At 45.9% G+C, this 18,490-nt stretch overlaps 1 protein-coding gene across 1 annotated transcript; it reads right to left on the bottom strand.

Moving 5' to 3' along the window:
- Positions 1 to 6,725: 6,725 nt before the first annotated feature.
- Positions 6,726 to 10,121, bottom strand: Fos (Fos proto-oncogene, AP-1 transcription factor subunit). The gene is made up of 4 exons (XM_047541917.1): positions 9,816 to 10,121; positions 8,803 to 9,054; positions 8,298 to 8,405; positions 6,726 to 8,174 (listed from the first exon to the last, which is right to left on the bottom strand). The coding sequence occupies exons 1-4, from the start codon at positions 9,954 to 9,956 to the stop codon at positions 7,533 to 7,535; spliced, it is 1,143 nt and encodes a 380-aa protein (XP_047397873.1). The 5' UTR covers positions 9,957 to 10,121; the 3' UTR covers positions 6,726 to 7,532.
- Between the last annotated feature and the right edge of the window lie 8,369 nt (positions 10,122 to 18,490).

Below are 18,490 nucleotides of genomic sequence, written 5' to 3'. Positions count from 1 at the left end.
AGGCATTGGAGCCACGCTGCCAGGGGCTCTAATTCCAGCTCTGCCACTCCTGTTGGATGATCTTGAGCAGATCACACTCTGCGCCCCAGACTGTATCATTAACCTTAAAACTAAGGATAATAGCAGAACCTATTTTAGAGAGTAGTTGCGGGGATGTTTTAAGAAAGAAAAAAGAAAAAAAAAAAAAAACGTATACACCCTCACTGCCTGCACTTGGGACAAGAGTACTCCAACTTTACTTGCTTGGTACACACCACTGTAGCTGCATACGCTGCTAGGGCCTTCCACTCTAAAAAGGCTCCAAGAAAGGAATGCAAGGAGTGTCAATAGCTGCACATAGCCAATGCTGCTATCAAATCGTAAGCACCTATGAATGATGGCCCTTTGATGCATTTCCACAGCAGTCATTGATGTCATCAGAGTTTTGAAATTGAAAGGGATCTTTGAGGTTTTTTTAAGCCCACCCTTGATATGGCATGGGAAACAATCTCAAAGAGATTTGGTCACATAAATATATCGTAGGGACTGATTTTAGCATTCTAGTAATGTAAACATTTGGACTTTAGAGTCACAAAGAGCTAGAATCAAATCTCAAATCGCTCTTATTTAAGCTTTCCTAGATCATTTTCCTTATCTGTAAAATAAGTATGCTAATAATATCTGCCTCATAGGATTTTCGTGAAGACTAAGTGAGAGCATTCTTTTGACAAGATAATTATTATGTGTCCACTATGTGCCAGTTGCTGTAGGTGCAATGATTAGCAAAACAAATATGGCCTCTGATTTAGCATTGCCTATATGTGCATAGCACAGCCGGGAACATAACAATACATGTGAAATGTTAGCCATGATGAATATTTTAATTCTAAGTCTCCAGGTTCTATCTCAAGCATGTGCCTCCAGAGAAGCCCTATGAATTCCTATCTTAGAACCTCTATTATGCAATTACCATGGACTTCATCTCCTGCCTGATCCCACAGGCATTACAACCCAACATACACAACATGGAACTTGCCTTTGTATCCTCCAAACCTGCTCCTCTTCCTATAGTCACAAAGTCATTGGTGGAACCACAAGCATCCTTATGTGTCAAGCCTGGTAAATGTGGGAATGAACTTGGATTCCTCTCTGTCCCTCACCTCCCACATCCACTCAGTCACTGAGTCCCGACAGTTTTACCCCCTAATTACCTCTTGTTCACCCTCCATTCCCACCACCACTACCTTGGTTCAGCCTTCACACAACTGAACTAAATAAATGCTAGGTTCTTCATGATCTGGCCACAGTTACCTCTTCTTAACCTATCTCTAGCCTCCTCCAGTTTGACACTGCAATAGTGATGTAAATGAAATCAAATGTACTTATGTAATGTTCTGTAATTTACATCCCCACATTTCCTTCCCTCCCCCCACCACTTTATAGTCTAGCAAAACCAAATTCATTGTTTTATGAGTCTGTGGTTATACAGAACTAGTCCTCTGCCTTGAATTTCTCCACCCTGACACTTATAAACCCCATCCACTTTCAAAACCCAGTTCAGAGGTCACCTTAGAGACTTCCCCTCTTCCATTCAACCCCTGTAAATGTTGTCAATTTTCGTTGTTTCAGTGTGTATTATAATGTTTGTGTTTAGATGATTTTCTTTTTTCCTTACTTGACCACATACTCTGAAAAGAGAACTGTGTCTTGTTCACATCTGAATTCAACATTTGATAGAGAGTAGACACTCAGAATCTGTGTGTGTGTGTGTGTGCGCGTGTGTGTGTTACTGTGTACTGAACCCAAGAGTACTCTGCCATTGAGCTACACCCACAACGCTTTTTCTTTTTTATTTTGAGACAGGGTCTCACTGAATTGCCCAGACCAGCCTGGAATTTATGATCCTCCTCCCTCAGTCTCCCAAATAACTGGGATTATAGGAATGTACCATTGCACCAGCTTAGAAATTTTTTATTGTACTAAATGAAGCCCATGTTTGCTCCACTAACCCCCATCTTCCTAAAGTATAAAGCTAATAACAGCTAACCCTTCTGGCATACTTCTGCATGCCCAGAACTGTAATAAGCACTTATACATACCAATTTATTTATTGTTCACAACAGTCCCAACAGGTGAATACAATTACCATCTCCATTTTACAGATGGGGAAACTAAGATGCAGAGAGATTAAGGAATTTGCCCGAGGTCAAGGAGCCATGATTCAAATGTGAGAGAGCTCTGGACCACTCTCTTACATTGGCTCCAATTCCTCAAATCCAGATTTATTTATCATTATCGTCTTGATAAATTTACCTGTGATTATAGTCACATGATTGACTAAAAAACCTGTAGATCTCCAAAGTAAACATGGCAACCACTTAATTGGAGGGCAGACCAGTTGCCTTTAGGATAAAGGTGTTGCCTTTTGCTTCAGACCCTTTTAACAAGACCTTCTTCATATGGACCTTCTTCTAGTGCTTTCTTGTCTGCTGTGCTAGGGATTGAACTCCAGACCTCAGCATGCTAGGTAAGTGTTCAGCCACTCAACTCTATCCCCACCCCGGGCCTGCTTCTAATGTAACCTACAATTAAACCCCTGTGGGTTCTTAGACCTAATCACCTGATTTAAACAAACACAAACAGCATGAGCTGAAAGTAAAAAGAGCTTATTAATTAAGTAGAGCTGATGACCATCAGACCAGGCAGCCTCTTTGGGACAATAGCCAGAGTCCTTTCTGCTCTGACTCCTCTTAAGCAACTGAACCATGCTTCTAGGACAAAGAAAGGCAGCTTAGTTTAGTCCATAAGAGGTGTGTGGAACCATTGAAATGAATTGTATTGCAACTAAACTCGTTTATGTTTTGGTTGCTTTCACCTGTGTACAAAGAAAATGAAATCTATCCAATCAGATCCCTTCAGACTTTGAACTCAGTCATCAGGATTCAATGCACCTTATTCTGAACTCCTTTTCCTCAGGTGGGAATAAGGGCCTGTAAGCACACGCTACCACTGAACTACACCACCAGCCTAACAAGAATTTTTTCAACAAAGAGGCATGCTCTTCTACTCTGGAAGAAATCCATGAAGAACATGGTTAATTTTCACTTCTAAGTTCTATTAGCTCCCTTCACACACACATATTTTCATAATTTTCCTCTGCATTCTTCCATTCAACAAGCCCAATAGACACTAGGAACACAGAAGTGATCAGGACAGAAAAGTTCCTGTTCTCACTGGACTTACACTTTGATGGTGATGGGGAAGAATAGTTTATAAAGGAAAAGAAAACATAGATTTATGTTGCAAATGGCAATTTTGCTGTGAAAAAACAAAACAGGATGAAATAGTCACAGGAGAGGGTATGTGCAGAAGAGATCCTGGACAGAAGCTTCAGGTAATTTCCTTAATCATCTGAGAATTTTGTTGTGCCTTAGTCTCTTCTTGGTCCATTAATTAAAGATAACTTAATTGATTTACTTCCACTCACACATGGAAATTGTTTTCGATACAAAATGACTGTTGTTAGAACAAATTGTTAAATGCTATTCTTTAATTTTGATAATTGCACATGATGAGAAGAGGTGCAAAGACAATGCAGGATCTATAATCTATAATTCTACAGAGATAAATATGTCTTTCTTTTACATTTTTCCTGAAGAAAATTAATTTTGAGCCAGAGTACACTGGCAATGCATTCACGTTGAACTTGAATTGGCCAAGGTGATCCAGGGACGGCAGTGGAGGAATTCCACCACCCAAGGATGGAAGTGGGATGTTGTATACAGCCAGACATAAAAGATGTGAAATTCCCATTGCCTAACATCCTAATAGGGTCAGGAATAGCAGTTAGAGAATATGAGTAGAATGTATTTCTGCTTGTGGAAACAGAGTAGAATTTATTCATTCATCCACAGTGAATACATTCATTAACACTGTGCTATGTGCCAGGTCCTAAGCTAGGTCTGGGGATCCACTAGTGAGCTAAACTGGACATGGTTCCCAGAAGGAAATGACCTCCCAGCCACTTCTATAATATTTGGATGTTGCCTTTCAGGGTTTTTAACAGTGATGTCCTTGCAGAGTTTTTTTGTTTTGTTTTTGCCATACTAGGGGTAAAACCCAGAGCCTCATGCATGCTAGGCAAGTGCTCTACCACTAAACTATATCCCCAGTCCTTTCTATTTTTTATTTTGAGACAGCATCTCACAAAGTTGCCCAGGCTGACCTCAAACTTGCAGTCCTCCTTCCTCCACCTCCTGAGTGGCTAGGATTACAGGTGTGCACCACCATGCCCTGCTGACCTAGTTGTTTTGTTGAGACTAGTGTGAGGCTATATCTTACGAGATTGAAGCCTTTTCCAAAAGAAAATTGAAATTGCCAGTATCAATCATCCACAGGAATAATTGAACCCTGAGTCAGGAAAGGAAGATTTGGAAGGAGTCCTTTGGCTAGCAAGAGAAGGAACTTCTTCTCTCCAGACCATGAAAGTGGAATCAGTAGGGCACTTGGCAGGGTGTCAATCCTGTGCGGGACCCCATGACCTCTAGGAAACCTGCTAAAGAGACTCCCTCTCCCTGGAGCTTTAATGCAGCCTTGTTGATGGGGCAACCTGGACTGTGGTGAATTCGAGAAAAATTCTGTCTGGTCTGTCAAAGGGAAAGCAATGTTTCCCCTCTGTAGTCAGCATGGGGTAGCCAAAGTAAGGTCAGGCGATGACCAGGGATGTCCAGGGATGTCCAGGTCCAGCTGCCCTTCTCTATCTGTGACATTTCCTTCCTTCTTCCTCATATTATTAGTGTACACATAAGGGAGGCAGCTGGGTTCCTTACCATATATATCTCCATATATATTTATTTCATATATATTTCTCCATATATATTTATGTATTACATTGTCTAGATATATATTGTATATACAAACACACACACACGTCACCTTTTTATTTCAGATTCAGATGTTAGGTACATTCATCCGTATTTAGCTTAGGGCATATTTTTAAAGTATAAGGTATTTGCCCTGAGAACAGCAAACAACGAGCCCAAGGCCACTTTGCATACTGCAAGACCGGCAAAAACAGTAGGCAAGCATGTGTGATGTGGGAGTGCTCCAAAGAGCCACAAGTAAGTTGCTTTCAAATGTCAATTATCATGGGAGGAGCAGGAGCTCATAAGTGAGAACAAGCCTAATGGAACTGTCATTTCAAATCAAAACTTTTAACTTGATTGAAGATGATACTCTGTGACCACCCAGTGATTTTCATTATCACCAAAGCATTAGGAGACTGGCCTTGAATCTCTCCTTCCAACCAGCATGTGTAGAAACATGCTCTCTGGCTTTCAAGCTCGGTGCTTGTGTGACACTTGAGAGCAGGGGTAGAAGGGCACAGTCGTCTGCCTTTGTGGTTTGTACATGTGCGTGTAAGTGCCCCATTACCAGAGGTGTCCCAGACAAAGGTCATGTTCTTCTTTAAGACGATAAAGTTTCTAAGTTAAAACTTATTCAGTCACGTTGACTTCTTCTTACTGAGAGATTATGTAACTCTTTATTTACAGAATGATCAGCCCTTATTTGTGCTCTTTGAGATCTCTTTTCAATTGTCAGAGCCAGCTTGTTCCTGATGTTAGAGCAACTTCAGAAATCACAATGCACTTTTTACCAAGGGATAGGACAATAGTCCTCTTTTCCTTTTGAGAACAAAATATGCCAACTAAGTATGTTAAAGACTGAAAAGTTTTTTTTAACCAAGTGAAAATCTTTTTTAAATCTAGTTTTTTGTTTGTTTGTTTTCATTTGTTTTTAATTATCAGAACTTTTGTTGATTTATTTGGTGGTGCTGAATTGAACCCCAGGCCTGTGCATTTTAGGCAAGCACTCTACCACTGAGCCACATCCCTAGCCCTTAAACCTAGTTTTGTTTTTGGTATCAGGGCTTGAACCCAGGGGCCCTTAACCTCTGAGCCACATCCCCAGTCCTTTTTATATTTTATCTAGAGACAGGGTCTTGCTAAGTTACTCAGGGCCTCATTGAGTTGCTGAGGCTGGCTTTGAATTTGCAATCCTCCTGCCTCAGCCTCCCAAGCTGCTGGGATCACAGGCATGCACTACCATGCCCAGTTAAAACCAGTTTTAAAAGGCAATTCACCCTGATGTTTGGACAAAGAGTGGGAAGTAAAGATTCTAACCACAGTACAATGTTGAAAAAAAATCATTCCATTCCAGCTAGTCTTCAATTTGTTCTCTTTTCAGGTAGCAGCAACCCTTCACATGACTTTTTGGGAATATAAAACTTAAAATAGGTCCATGTAGACCACTTGCTTAGCATCCTGTGAGTACCTGAGCTCAATCCACAGCACCGCATTTTTTAAAAAGTTGAACTGGTTTGTGCAAAGCTTAGCTCTGTTTGTTCAAAGGAGCCCTTTAAGATTAAAACATCCGAATTTAAGATCAACACAACTCAATTCAAATGTTTCCCCCTATGGCTACCAAAACAGAAAAAGAAGCAGGAAGACACAGAACCCACTGGATAGATTTCTGCCCCCAGAGCTAGAAAGTAGAGAATTTCAGCAATGCAATGTGAAGACACATATTTTTAAAATCGCCTCTCCAGTTTCCTTCTCCTCTTTGGTAAGGGATCAGACGAGGGGTGTGTCCCCCTCCAGGAGCTACCCTTCCTGACAAACTGGTCTCCAATAATACCTTTCAGAATCTTACAAAACTCCCAGAATGAAGAGAGCATAAGACTTTGGTTGCATTCAACTTAAATGCTTTTATTGACAATGTCTTGGAACAATAAGCAAACAATGCTTAAATTTTTCATTCAAATTCACTTTCCACATGTTGAAAGACCTCAAGGTAGAAAAAAATAAAATAAAAATATAAATATCTGAGAATCCATCTTAATAAATAAATTAAAAACACAATAAAACGTTTTCATGGAAAACTGTTAATGTCAGAACATTCAGACCACCTCAACAATGCATGATCAGTAACATTACAATGAACATTGATGTTGAAGAAAAACTACAGTACATGGATATAGCTATTTATTTCTATCTACTAGAAAATAAAGTCGTATCTTTTCTTAGTTTAATATTGGTCATTTCTAATCAGAACACACTATTGCCAGGAACACAGTAGTTATTGTTAAAATCAGCTGCACTAGATACAATTTGAAAATATCCAGCACCAGGTTAATTCCAATAATGAACCCAATAGATTAGTTAATGCTATGAGAAGACTAAGGAGAAAGAGAAAAGAGACACAGACCCAGGCCTGGCTCAACATGCTACTAACTACCAGCTCTCAGATGTGTCACTGGGAACAATACACACTCCATGCGTTTTGCTACATCTCCGGAAGAGGTTAGGGACTTGAGTCCACACGTGGATGCTTTCAAGTCCTTGAGGCCCACAGCCTGGTGTGTTTCACGCACAGACAAGGTCCTCCCTAGGTCTACGGGAACCCTCGAGGGAAGACGTGTTTCTCCTTTCTGTAATGCACCAACTGGGGCAGTGGCACTTGTGAGTGCCTGCTGCCTCCCCTTCCCTGCCCACTCACAGGGCCAGCAGCGTGGGTGAGCTGAGTGAGTCAGAGGAGGGCTCGTTGCTGCTGCTGCCCTTGCGGTGGGCAGCCGCACAGCTGGGGAAGGAGTCAGCCTCGGGGTAGGTGAAGACGAAGGAAGACGTGTAAGTAGTGCAGCTGGGAGTACAGGTGACCACGGGGGTGCACAGGGGCTCCAACTCAGTGACCATGGGCCCCATCCCCAGGGAGCTGCTGTGCAGGGGCTCCCAGTCTGCTGCGTAGAAGGAACCAGACAGGTCCATGTCTGGCACGGAGCGGGCTGTCTCAGAGCCGCTGGGCCTGGACGATGCCGGGAACAGGAAGTCATCAAAGGGCTCAGCCTTCAGCTCCATGCTGTTGATGCTTTTGACCGGCTCCACCGATGGCTTGGGTTCAGGGTCATTGAGGAGGGGCAGGGCAAAGGCCTCCTCAGATTCTGGGGTGGCAGCCTCTGGCAGGCCCCCACTCAAATCCAGGGATGCCACAGACATTTCTTCTGGGAAGCCCAGGTCATCAGGGATCTTGCAGGCAGGTCGGTGAGCAGCCAGGATGAACTCTAGTTTTTCCTTCTCCTTCAGCAGGTTGGCAATCTCAGTCTGCAGAGCAGACTTCTCATCTTCAAGTTGGTCTGTCTCCTGTACACAGTGGGGTGAAGGAAAGCATAAGTCACGGTCTTTCTCAAGGACCTTGCTCCCTATGCCCAATCTCCAACTTTCTCCCCAACTTCTTCAAAGGAGTGACCCAGAGGCTCTACCTACCGCCTGGAGTGTATCAGTCAGCTCCCTCCTCCGGTTTCGGCACTTGGCTGCAGCCATCTTATTCCTTTCCCTTCGAATTCTCCTTTTCTCTTCTTCTTCAGGAGACAACTAAAGTTTAAAAAAGAAAAAAAGAATAACATTCAGTAACAGTGTCTACCATCACCTGCATTCCCCAGCCCCAATAAAACTGGCTCTGGCAGCTTCCTGATACCTCTCTGTGAAGCCATTTCTAACCTGCAGTTGGGAACTGGGCGTGACTTGCATTTAAAGTAAGATTCTCAGCAAGGGAACAAAGAAGAGCCCAAGCTAAAGCACGAGGTAGAAAACTCTCAGGGAAGAAACTCGAAAGGTACTTCTTGGAGCAGGACTAAGTGTGACTTGAAGGGAAAGGGCTTGGAACCAGGGTCAAGAAGTGCAGGCAATTCCATCAGGGCTGCCCCCTCTCTACTATGGTCTGTATCTCCACTGCCCCTCCTCTGTCCCCAGGTACAGAAGAACTCCTCACCTGTTCTACCTTGCCCCTCCTGCCGATGCTCTGTGCTCTGCCCCCTGTCATGGTCTTTGCCACTCCAGCCCTGGAGTAAGCTCCAGTCGAGGGAGTGGGGACTCCGTAGGGGTGGGGAGCTCTGGTCTGCGATGGAGCCACAGAGGAGACCAAGGTGGGTTGCACCAGCCATTGCAGGTCCGGGCTGGTCGAGATAGCAGTCACCGTGGGGATGAAGTTGGCACTGGAGACAGCCATATCCGTGCAGAAGTCCTAAGACAAAACAGAAGGGGAAAGCTGACGTGAGCGAGCGCGTTCCAGACACAGGTGGGGAGAACAGAGTTAGTGCGGCATGCAGCAGGGAGAGGGAGAGAAACCGTCCTGTTATGAATTGCCCAGCTTAAATGCCTCTCATCTTGGATGAAAACTCTCTCCCTTTTCTCCCCAGAAGTCCTCAGAGCAGTGCCTTTCTCCTCCATCCTGCTGCTGCGTTCCCGTTATCCCTCCAGCATCACTCGCTTGAAAGGGGGTTTGTTATAAATATCCCTGACGTCTGCGCTGACGCAGGCGCCGCTCCGGAGTCTCCAGAATGAACTCGCTTTTTATCAATGAAACTACCTTACACACCCGCCCGCTGCACCCTCCTCCCTGAGCCCTCCTTCCTGCTCCAGGCTGCCACGGGAAGGGGGGGATTGCCACTTTTTGCCGCCTCCCGGGAGAAGCCAGACTCTAGTTAGCGAGTCTTTGCTTGGGACACGTTTGCTCCAGCTAATGTCAGGGACAAGCCATGGAGTGCGGACCAGAGGCTGCTCAGGATGAACCTGCAGCGGGAAAGGGGATCCAAGTCTTACTATGACAAGCAAGCGTGTGCTGAGAACAAGTCCTGGGGTCCCAAGTTAGGGTTGCTCCAGTCGCGGCAGCCTCCCTCCCGAGCTAAAGGGAGACCCCGACTGGTGTCCCTGAGCGTTCCGCCCCGCTTTTTCCTCCCGGAGACCCAGAGTCCCAGGTCCCACGACGGCACGAAGCCAACTTACCTGTGCATTGACAGGAGAGCCCATGCTGGAGAAGGAGTCGGCCGGGGAATGGTAGTAGGAGAGATTGTCCCCGGCCGGAGAGGCGCTGCTGCAGCGGGAGGATGACGCCTCGTAGTCGGCGTTGAAGCCCGAGAACATCATTGTCACGGTTTGTGAAAGCCGGGAGAGGGACCAAGGGACGGAGACGGGCGGGAGCTGTGAAGCAGAGCTGAGTAGGAGCGCGGTCACTGCTCGCTCGCTGCGCCGCCGCCGGCTCAGTCTCGGCTTCTCGGCTGCTCGCTGCTGATGCGGTTGGAGTACTAGGCGCCGCAGCCACCGCTTTTATAACAGCATTTTATGAATGAGCCAACACGTCACTGGGCGTAACCACTGGGGCACTCGGGGGGAGGCGTGCGCTCCCGGGTGCCTCTGTGGTCGCCTTGTCACCTCCGCCGCGTTGGCAGCCCCTTGTTCCCGTATTGCTGTGTGTCCTTATCCTATGAACGTCTTGCGGTCCAGATCTTAGGGGTCTCTCCGATCCCTCCACATGTGGGATTTCGGGGATAACTCCCCCCACGACTACAGGGAACGGCCGTGGAAACCTGCTGACGCAGATGTCCTAATATGGACATCCTGTGTAAAGGGGGGAGGGATTGACGGGAACTGCTCGCGGGCTGCAGCCAACACCAAGGGTGCAGCGCGGGGGGAGGCGGGGGCCCGCGGCCGGGGGAGGGGAGGCGGGAAAGGCAGAGAACGCTAGCGAACATTCGCACCTGATTCAATGCGGACCCTTGCTCCCCCGGTCGGAAGAGATGGGATGACGGCCGCCTCCTTAGCATTGTCCAGAAACTGGGGACAGGTATAGGGAAACAGGTACAGGGCGCTGAGGGCTTGGAGCCTCTGCTCTTGGACGAATGCGTTCCTACCCCCATTCCCTTAGTCCTAATTCAGTGCAAAATGTGGGATCAGACCCTCAGCCCTCTCCTTGAGCCCCCAGGCTCAAGCAACACTAGAACTGCGTTTTGAAGCAGAAAGTGGAGGATCCAAAGAATACGATAACCTACTTTATCTATGATGTGGGTTCATTCATTCATTCGTTCATTCATTCATTTGTTTTCAAGGAAGACAGCGCAGTTTTTTCTTAGCCATATGTGGGGTATTAGTGTTATTGTCAAATCTGAGACACTATCCGACAAACATTGTGCAAAACCTCGGTGCAAGGATGTCTGAACGGGTCGTTTGCCTTAATCTGGGCTGGGGCGGGGAAGTGGGACCTTGGGGTGGGACCGCGGTTGCGTTATGTAGGTAAGTGTCCTATTGGGGGTTACAAGGTGGGGTGATCTTCTAGGGAGAACTAGAGTCCGCGCTGGGGAGATGGGGGCTGGTTCAGTCCCGCCAGGAAGCTGCGCTTACCGGGAGGCAGCAGCGGGTGATTTTCCAGCTCGGACTTGGAGGGGGGAGGACCGGGGGGACTGAAAGGACAGTGCCCAGCAGTGCCCAGGCAGAAGACCTCAGCCGCTGGGATCCCAGGCGCGGCTCTGCGTCCTGGAAAATGAGGTTGGGGGAAGAAAAAATGTCCCAGAGTGTACCACACCCCCAGATGCCCCCAGTCTCCTGTCCCGCTGCAAAGGACAACCGGGGTCACACTGCCCCGGATCAGCCCCAGCGTGTTGGCTACCTCCGGGGCAATAAGCCGCAGGTCCCTTGCAGATCCCCTGTGTCCCGCCTTCCACACTTTGGACCCGGGAGACTGGGCCTACGGTGGGCACCCAGAGGGGGCGAGGCACGATTAGGGCAGATCATTCCTGGTGCTCGGGGAGCGGAACCGCGAACCTGCCTCCAGCCGCCGCACCCGGGAGCCAGGCGATCCTGCTATAGATAGTAACAGGGAAGCTGCTGTTTACAGCAACACAGCGCCGCCAGGGCCGTCGCCAGGCGACGCCGCGCGGCCGGGTGCGCCCGTCGGCCCAGCGCGGCCACCCGCCCTCCCCGCTCCCCAGGGGACGCGGCCTCCCGGTCCTTGCTGCGGCCGCTCCCGCCGCTTGACATCACCCGCCGGGTCCCGGGGCTGAGCGCCTCTAGCGCGGGCTTATGCGCTAACCCCCATTCTTAGAGATCCGAACCCGGCGGGAGCGGTGAGGGCAGGGAGGCGGGGATTCGTGGAACTGGGCCACTTGCTATTTTTGCATTCCCTGTCACAGGCAGAGGTGAAAACAGAATTTCATCACTGTATGTCACTGGTTTATGTTTGTGGGAATCTAGACGCTTTTCCCTCCTCACCCAAAAGGCGCGCGGCGGGGGGCGCACATAATATAAACAGACTTTGTGGAAGTCTCCTGTATCCTAAAGCATTCTGCGGTCTTCTGTTCTGCTAATTCTATCACCTGTCAGTCTATCCCACTGCCCTTGATTATTACAGAGAGAGAGAACGAGAGAGAGAGAGAGAGAGAGAGAGAGAGAGAGAGAGAGAGAGAGAGAGAGAGTTTATGAAGGCAAATCTATTTCTCCTCTTATTATTAGCTTCGACAAAGTAGGTCAAGCCTTGAATTCCTGGGTCTGGCCTTGCCTTCTATTCACACAAATGGATCTCAGAGCCACTTAAGAGAAAAACCTAGAATGATTTGATTTACTTCCTCTTCAGGACTGAAACAGCTCAGGTCAACACCGAAAAGATGTGTCAAGATTTTATAGCTGGGATTTATCTCATGTATCACTTATCCAGCCTTTGCCAATTAAAAAAAAAAAAAAAAGGAATGGGGGTCTTGTGGTGGGCCTGTCTACTCCAGAAAGCTTAACTCTTTCCTTTCTGGCACCACTATGACCAGAGAGTTGAAGACTTAATACATTTATCCTCTGAAAGGATAGACCACACATTCATTTTTTCTTTTATTTATTTAACAAAGAACTATCAAGAACCTCACATGGGAACTGGGTGGCTCAGTGGTAGAGCACTTGCCTAGCACATGTGAGACCCTAGCACATGTGTGATTTTATGCACACATAAAATCACATCGATCCCCAGCATCACATAAAAAAATAAATAGGGGCTAGGGTTGGGAAAGAAAGAAAAGGAAAGGAAAGGAAAGGAAAGGAAAGGAAAGGAAGGAAGGAAGGAAGGAAGGAAGAAAGAAACCTTACATGGCCTGACTTTGGGCTTGGGGACTGAATATGGTGGTCCTGTTCCTACCCGCAGAAAGAGTTCAGTCTCATGAGGAACACAGACAATTCAATAGGGCATTGATGGCAGCAGCAAGTGGTTTGACCAAGGTAAGAAGAAGAGAAGAAGGTGCTGTAACCGTGAGCAGTGGCACATGACTATAATCCAGGGACTCAGGAGGCTGAGATGGAGGATCAGAGGATCGAGAGTTCAAAGCTAGCCTCAGCAAAAGCAAGGCTAAGCAACTCAGTGAGACCCTGTCTCTAAATAAAATAGGGCTGGGGATGTGGTTCAGTGATCAAGTGCCCTTGAGTTCAATCCCGGTACCAAAAAAAAAGAAAAGAAAAGAAAGAAAAAGGAGGAGGAGGAGGATAAGGAAGGAGAAAGGAAAAAGAAGGTGCTATGGAACACTAAGAGGATTTGGAGACAGGTCCCAAGGAAGTGACTGCAACACAGAGGTGGGACCTAGATCCTCTGTCCTCTGGCTAATGAAATGATCCGGATTGAAAAGGACTAAGAGTGACATCCAGGGAACCAGAGCAATGGAATAAGATGGTACAACCTCAGATGCCCTTTCCTGCCCCATTAACATTCACGTCTGTGATCATTCTAAGATCCACTCCCATCTCAGTCTATTCATGGTATCCATTTAAGGACTGCAAAATCATATTTTAAAAACTGGGATCAGAGGGCTGGGGAGACAGCTCAGTTGGTAGAGTGCTTGCCTCTAAAGCACGAGGCCCTGGGTTCAATCCCCAGCATCACACACACGCACACACACAAATTAATAAGTGGAATCGGTTGGGGATGTAGTTTAGTGGTAGATCACCTGCCTACTATGCTCAGGGTTCTGTGTTCAATCCCCAGTACAGGAAAAAAATATATGCAATAGTAAAATTTTTAAATAAAGAATAAAACGTGGAGTCGATCCAGCAACCTCACTATTGGATATGAACCTACAAGGGAAAAATTGGTGTGCTTAAGGAAATGTCTGTAGACCTGTATTCACAGCGGCTTTATTCACAACAGCCAAGATGTGGAAACAACCTAAGTGCCATTGATATACAAATGGATTTTTTCAAATGAGCTGTACAAACACAATGAAATGCTATTCAGCCTAAAAAATAATAATAATAAAAAAATAAAACAGGAAATTCTACCTTTTGTAACAAAATGGATTAACCTAGAGAACATTAAATGCAATAAGCTAGATACAGAGAGGCAAATACCGTAGTATTTCACTCAGATGTGGAATCTAAGCTTTTAAAATCATAGAAGTAGAGAAAAGTAGTTACCAGATGCTGAGGGGAAGGGTGAGTGGGAAAGACGACAGGCTGGTCAGCAGGTGCAAACCTATAATTAGATGGGAAGAATAAATTTTGGTGTCCTAATGCACAGCATGGTGACTATAATTAATAATGTATACTTCAAAATAGCTAAAAGAGAGGATTTTAATTGTTCTTACCACAAAGAAATGATAAAAGTAATGGAAGTACTAATCACTCTGATTCAGTTATTCCAAGATCTATAGATGTATCAAAATATCATTTTGTACCCCATAAATACATATAAGTTTTTTTCAGGATGGGGGCTTGAATCTGGGGCCTTGCATATGCTAGGCAAGCGCTCTATCACTAAGCCACATCCCCAGCTCAAATATATATAATTATTATGTCAATTAAAAATAAAATAAAACCAGACAGGCATGGTGGTATACTTCTTAATCCCAGCTACTTGAGAGGATGAGGCAGGAGAATTGCAAGTTTGAGACCAGCTACAGCAACTTAGTGAAGCCCTTAGTAATTTAGCAAGACCTTGTCTCCAAATAAAAAATAAAAAGGGCTGGAGATGTAGCTCAGTGTTTAATCACCCCTGATCAATCCCCAGGATAAGTAAAGAACAAAAGAAAGAAAGACTAAAGCTAAAAAAAAAAAAAAAAAGTGGAGCTTATAAAATAGAGTCTAAAAGACAAATCAGACCCCATATGTGAAATCACTTTTGCCACTTGAGACAGGCATGTGCGCCTCGGTGAGCATGGAGCTGCTCTCAGCAGGACAGGGATTCCATGCTGTGGACCAGGCTGAGCATATGACCAGAAACTACATATAAGTGATCATCTATGTGCTGAGTTCCTCCTATTTGGGGATCCAAAAGTGAAGAGGATAGAACTTCACACCTGATTTTAACCCCAAAAGAAAACAAACTCCTCGTTCCTCAGCAGATTTTCCTTATCGCATACGGACTTTTCCTATTTTGCACATTCCCTATGACAGCTGAATAAAGAGACCTGGCCCACATCAAACTGTTGGACAATTTTTTGCGTTTGGGTATGCATTGTTTAGCCTACAATTATTGCAACATTAAGTGAAAGGCTGCTGTCTTGTGCCGCCTACGTAAATGCTGCCGCACACAGCCTGTCCCCAGCTTGCAGAAGTAGCTATTTATTTGGGGAAGTGTGGTCTAGTGGTAAAGAGTTGTGGTCAGAGCATGGGACCTGAAGTCAGGAAGATGCGTACTCCAAAATCAACCCCTCCAGGGACTTGGGGAAGTCATTTCTTAGACTTGCCTATAACTTTTTAAAGATATTTTTTAGTTGTCAATGGACTTTATTTTATTTATTTATGTGTGGTGCTGAGAATCGAACCCAGTGCCTCACACGTGCTAGGCAAGTGCTCTACCATGGAGCCACAACTCTAGCCCCTGTGTGATAACCTTTGGCCTTTGTCTCTTTCATGTTCATTTAGCAGCTAGGACAGTGCCTGACACATAGTAGGTGTTCAGTAAATATCTGTTGAATGAATGACTGAATGTCCTCATCCAGGCACAGAGAACATGGATGATTGTTCTTGATGGGTACTTAGAAAGGAAATTGACAGTGTTCTTTAAATCTCTGGAAAGACTGACAGGCTGAGTCTTTTATTCTTGTGTATGAATAGGCAAAAATTGGGAAAGAGAAAATAGCAAGATGCTTGTGCTATTTTCAGTTGGTGAAGCCTATGTGTAACATGCCAGTGGCTCATGATGAAGGATCAAATTCGCCCTTGTTATCGAACCCTATGAGAAAGATAGCCAGTGCCCATATATAAATACCACATTGTCTGCGATAACAATGACTGTGTGAGCAGCACCCTTTAATCTATTCATTCTAAATGTCTGAACCTAAAAAGGGAGAGAAGCGTTCCATAATTCCTTCCTGTGGGACTCACACACACGTGAGCTCAGTGCAGAGTCTTAGAGGTCAAGGTTACTCACCCTAAACTTCAGATTGTGAACAAAAACATTGCCCCTATTTAGAACAGCGGAGGCAGTTACCACCACCACCACCACCACTCCACACACACACGCCACCACCCAGACTAATTAGTCCTAGAGATTTAGCCTCTTTGGGAAAAAAGGCTGTTTTCATTTTGAACAACTCTTGGCTTTTTGACAGGAGATGATGATTCAATGGGATCCCCGTCCTGCTGCTAATGTGAGCATTTAAGCAAAGCTCTGTGTGGATCCTGGGATACACTCCATCTGGAGCTGAGGAAACTGGGGTCCAGCCACCGTGCAAAGACTGACGCAATGCAGCCCAAGCCTGCGGCATCTTTCACCAGCCCCAGTCACACACTCGTTTATCTGCCACGGTGACCCTTGCTGCAGAAACAAGAGGGCTCCATAGGCAGGCAAGTGAGTCTCCTCCAGGCATCAGCTCAGATGTCCCAAACTGACCTTCTCTGGCTCTGCTGGGCTTAACTGTTGGAATCACAAAGGAACCCCACCTACGTCACTAAACCTACAGGATAACAACACACCCTGACAGAGAAACCTCAACTGCCGGGCTCCCATCCAATCAGAAGATCTCACAGTTGGCATGGGCAGGGCTGTGGGAATCTTGAAAGGGCTGGCAGGAAACGTGCTCGGGGTGTCAAGACATCTTATCCACCATCTTCCTTAACAAGAGAGGTTTTTTTGTTTTGTTTTGTTTTGTTTTGTTTTGTTTAGCTTTGTTTTGTGGTATTAGGGATTGAACCCAGGGCACTTACCACTACCCCACATCCCCATCCCCAGCCCTTTCTCCCTTTTTCTTTTTTCTTTTTTTTTTTTTTGGCAGTGCTGGGTATTGAACCCAGGGCCTTGTGCTTGCAAAGCAAGCACTCTACAACCTGAGCCACATCCCCAGCCCTCTATTTTTTTTATTTTGAGACAGGATCCCACTAAATTGCTGAGGCTGGCCTCAAACTTGAGATTCTCCTGACTCAGTCTCCCAAATTGCAGGGATTACAGACGTGTGCCACCTCACCCAACAATTTTAAGGAGATTATTACAATTGATCACTGTAATGCCAAAAAAATTCCTCTGTCCTAAACCAGGAAAATCATGACAAGTATCAGGGCATTCAGAGTTAGGTTTCTGATCCATAGCACATAGCTTCGTCCTTGTGATGGCTTTTTATCTTAATTTAGTACAAAAACGCTTCCAGTGGCAACTCCCAGGGGAGGTCTGAATTTCTCCACTGATGTTTGACCTGGAGGATTACCAAGTTAAGGATCACTGGTGAAGTTCCAAAAAATAACTCTGCTAAGAATTTCACCTTCAGACTCTGGCCCACCCTGGATTATCTGGTAATCAGTTAAGACAAGGACAGATCATACCCTGACAGAATCTACTCCCCACCTTGGGGGCTGGGGTCTCTGAATTAAATAAAAAACCTGAAGAGAACTTTTGTCCCCCCAACCTGTTTAGAGTCCCGTTTATGGAATGACACATAGGAACTCATCTAGACTCCCTCCCTGGGTCTCTAGTCTGTGGGATCCAACCTTCCAACCTCATCTTGAACTTCTGTCCCTCACTCGATTCAGCCACACTGACCTTCTTTCTCTTCCTCAAATCTGCCAAGCTGGCTCTGCCACTGGCCCTGGTCTGATGTGCCCACCTTCTCCCTTCCCCACAGTTTGTGACACACTGACTCTTCCTCATACCTACATCTGCTCAAATACCCCTTTCTCCAGGAAGCCTGTCCACGCCCGCCCTTGTACAATGCCTCACTGCTCTTCCTTGCTCCTCAGTCAGTCACTTTCTGTCACACTACCTGGATTTCTTTCCCCTTGAGCTCTTATCACCGTGATACCCTGTCTGTTCAGGTAAGCACTTGTCCACCCTCTTCCTCCTCTCAGCCATAAGCTTCTCCAGAGCAGGTACCTCATCTGACTCAGTAGGTATCCATCCTCAGGGTCTAGCTTCCTGACACTTGTGGGCACTGAGTAAATGTTTGTGGCATGAATAAATGTTAAACAGAAGGCTCATCAATGATCGTCTTTGTGGTTAAGAGGGCATCGTGGATTCCCCTTTGTGGACAAAAGGCTTTGATGGGTGAGTGACTTCTTACCTGTGTCCCCCTCAGGTAAAGAGAACCAAAACTCTAGCTGGCACTCTTGTTATCAGATATAATAATATAAATGCTTATAAACCCAAGGGGAACAGACATCCTTAGAACTGCATAGACCCATATCACTCCTGCTGCCTAGATGTTTCCAGTACCTGCTGCACCGGAGGA

The sequence above is a fragment of the Sciurus carolinensis genome, chromosome 2 (genome assembly GCF_902686445.1).
Source record: "Sciurus carolinensis chromosome 2, mSciCar1.2, whole genome shotgun sequence".
NCBI classification, from domain to species: domain Eukaryota; kingdom Metazoa; phylum Chordata; class Mammalia; order Rodentia; family Sciuridae; genus Sciurus; species Sciurus carolinensis.
The sequence above is the reverse complement of the archived record's forward strand: the minus strand, read 5'-3'. Positions and strand labels throughout refer to the sequence as shown.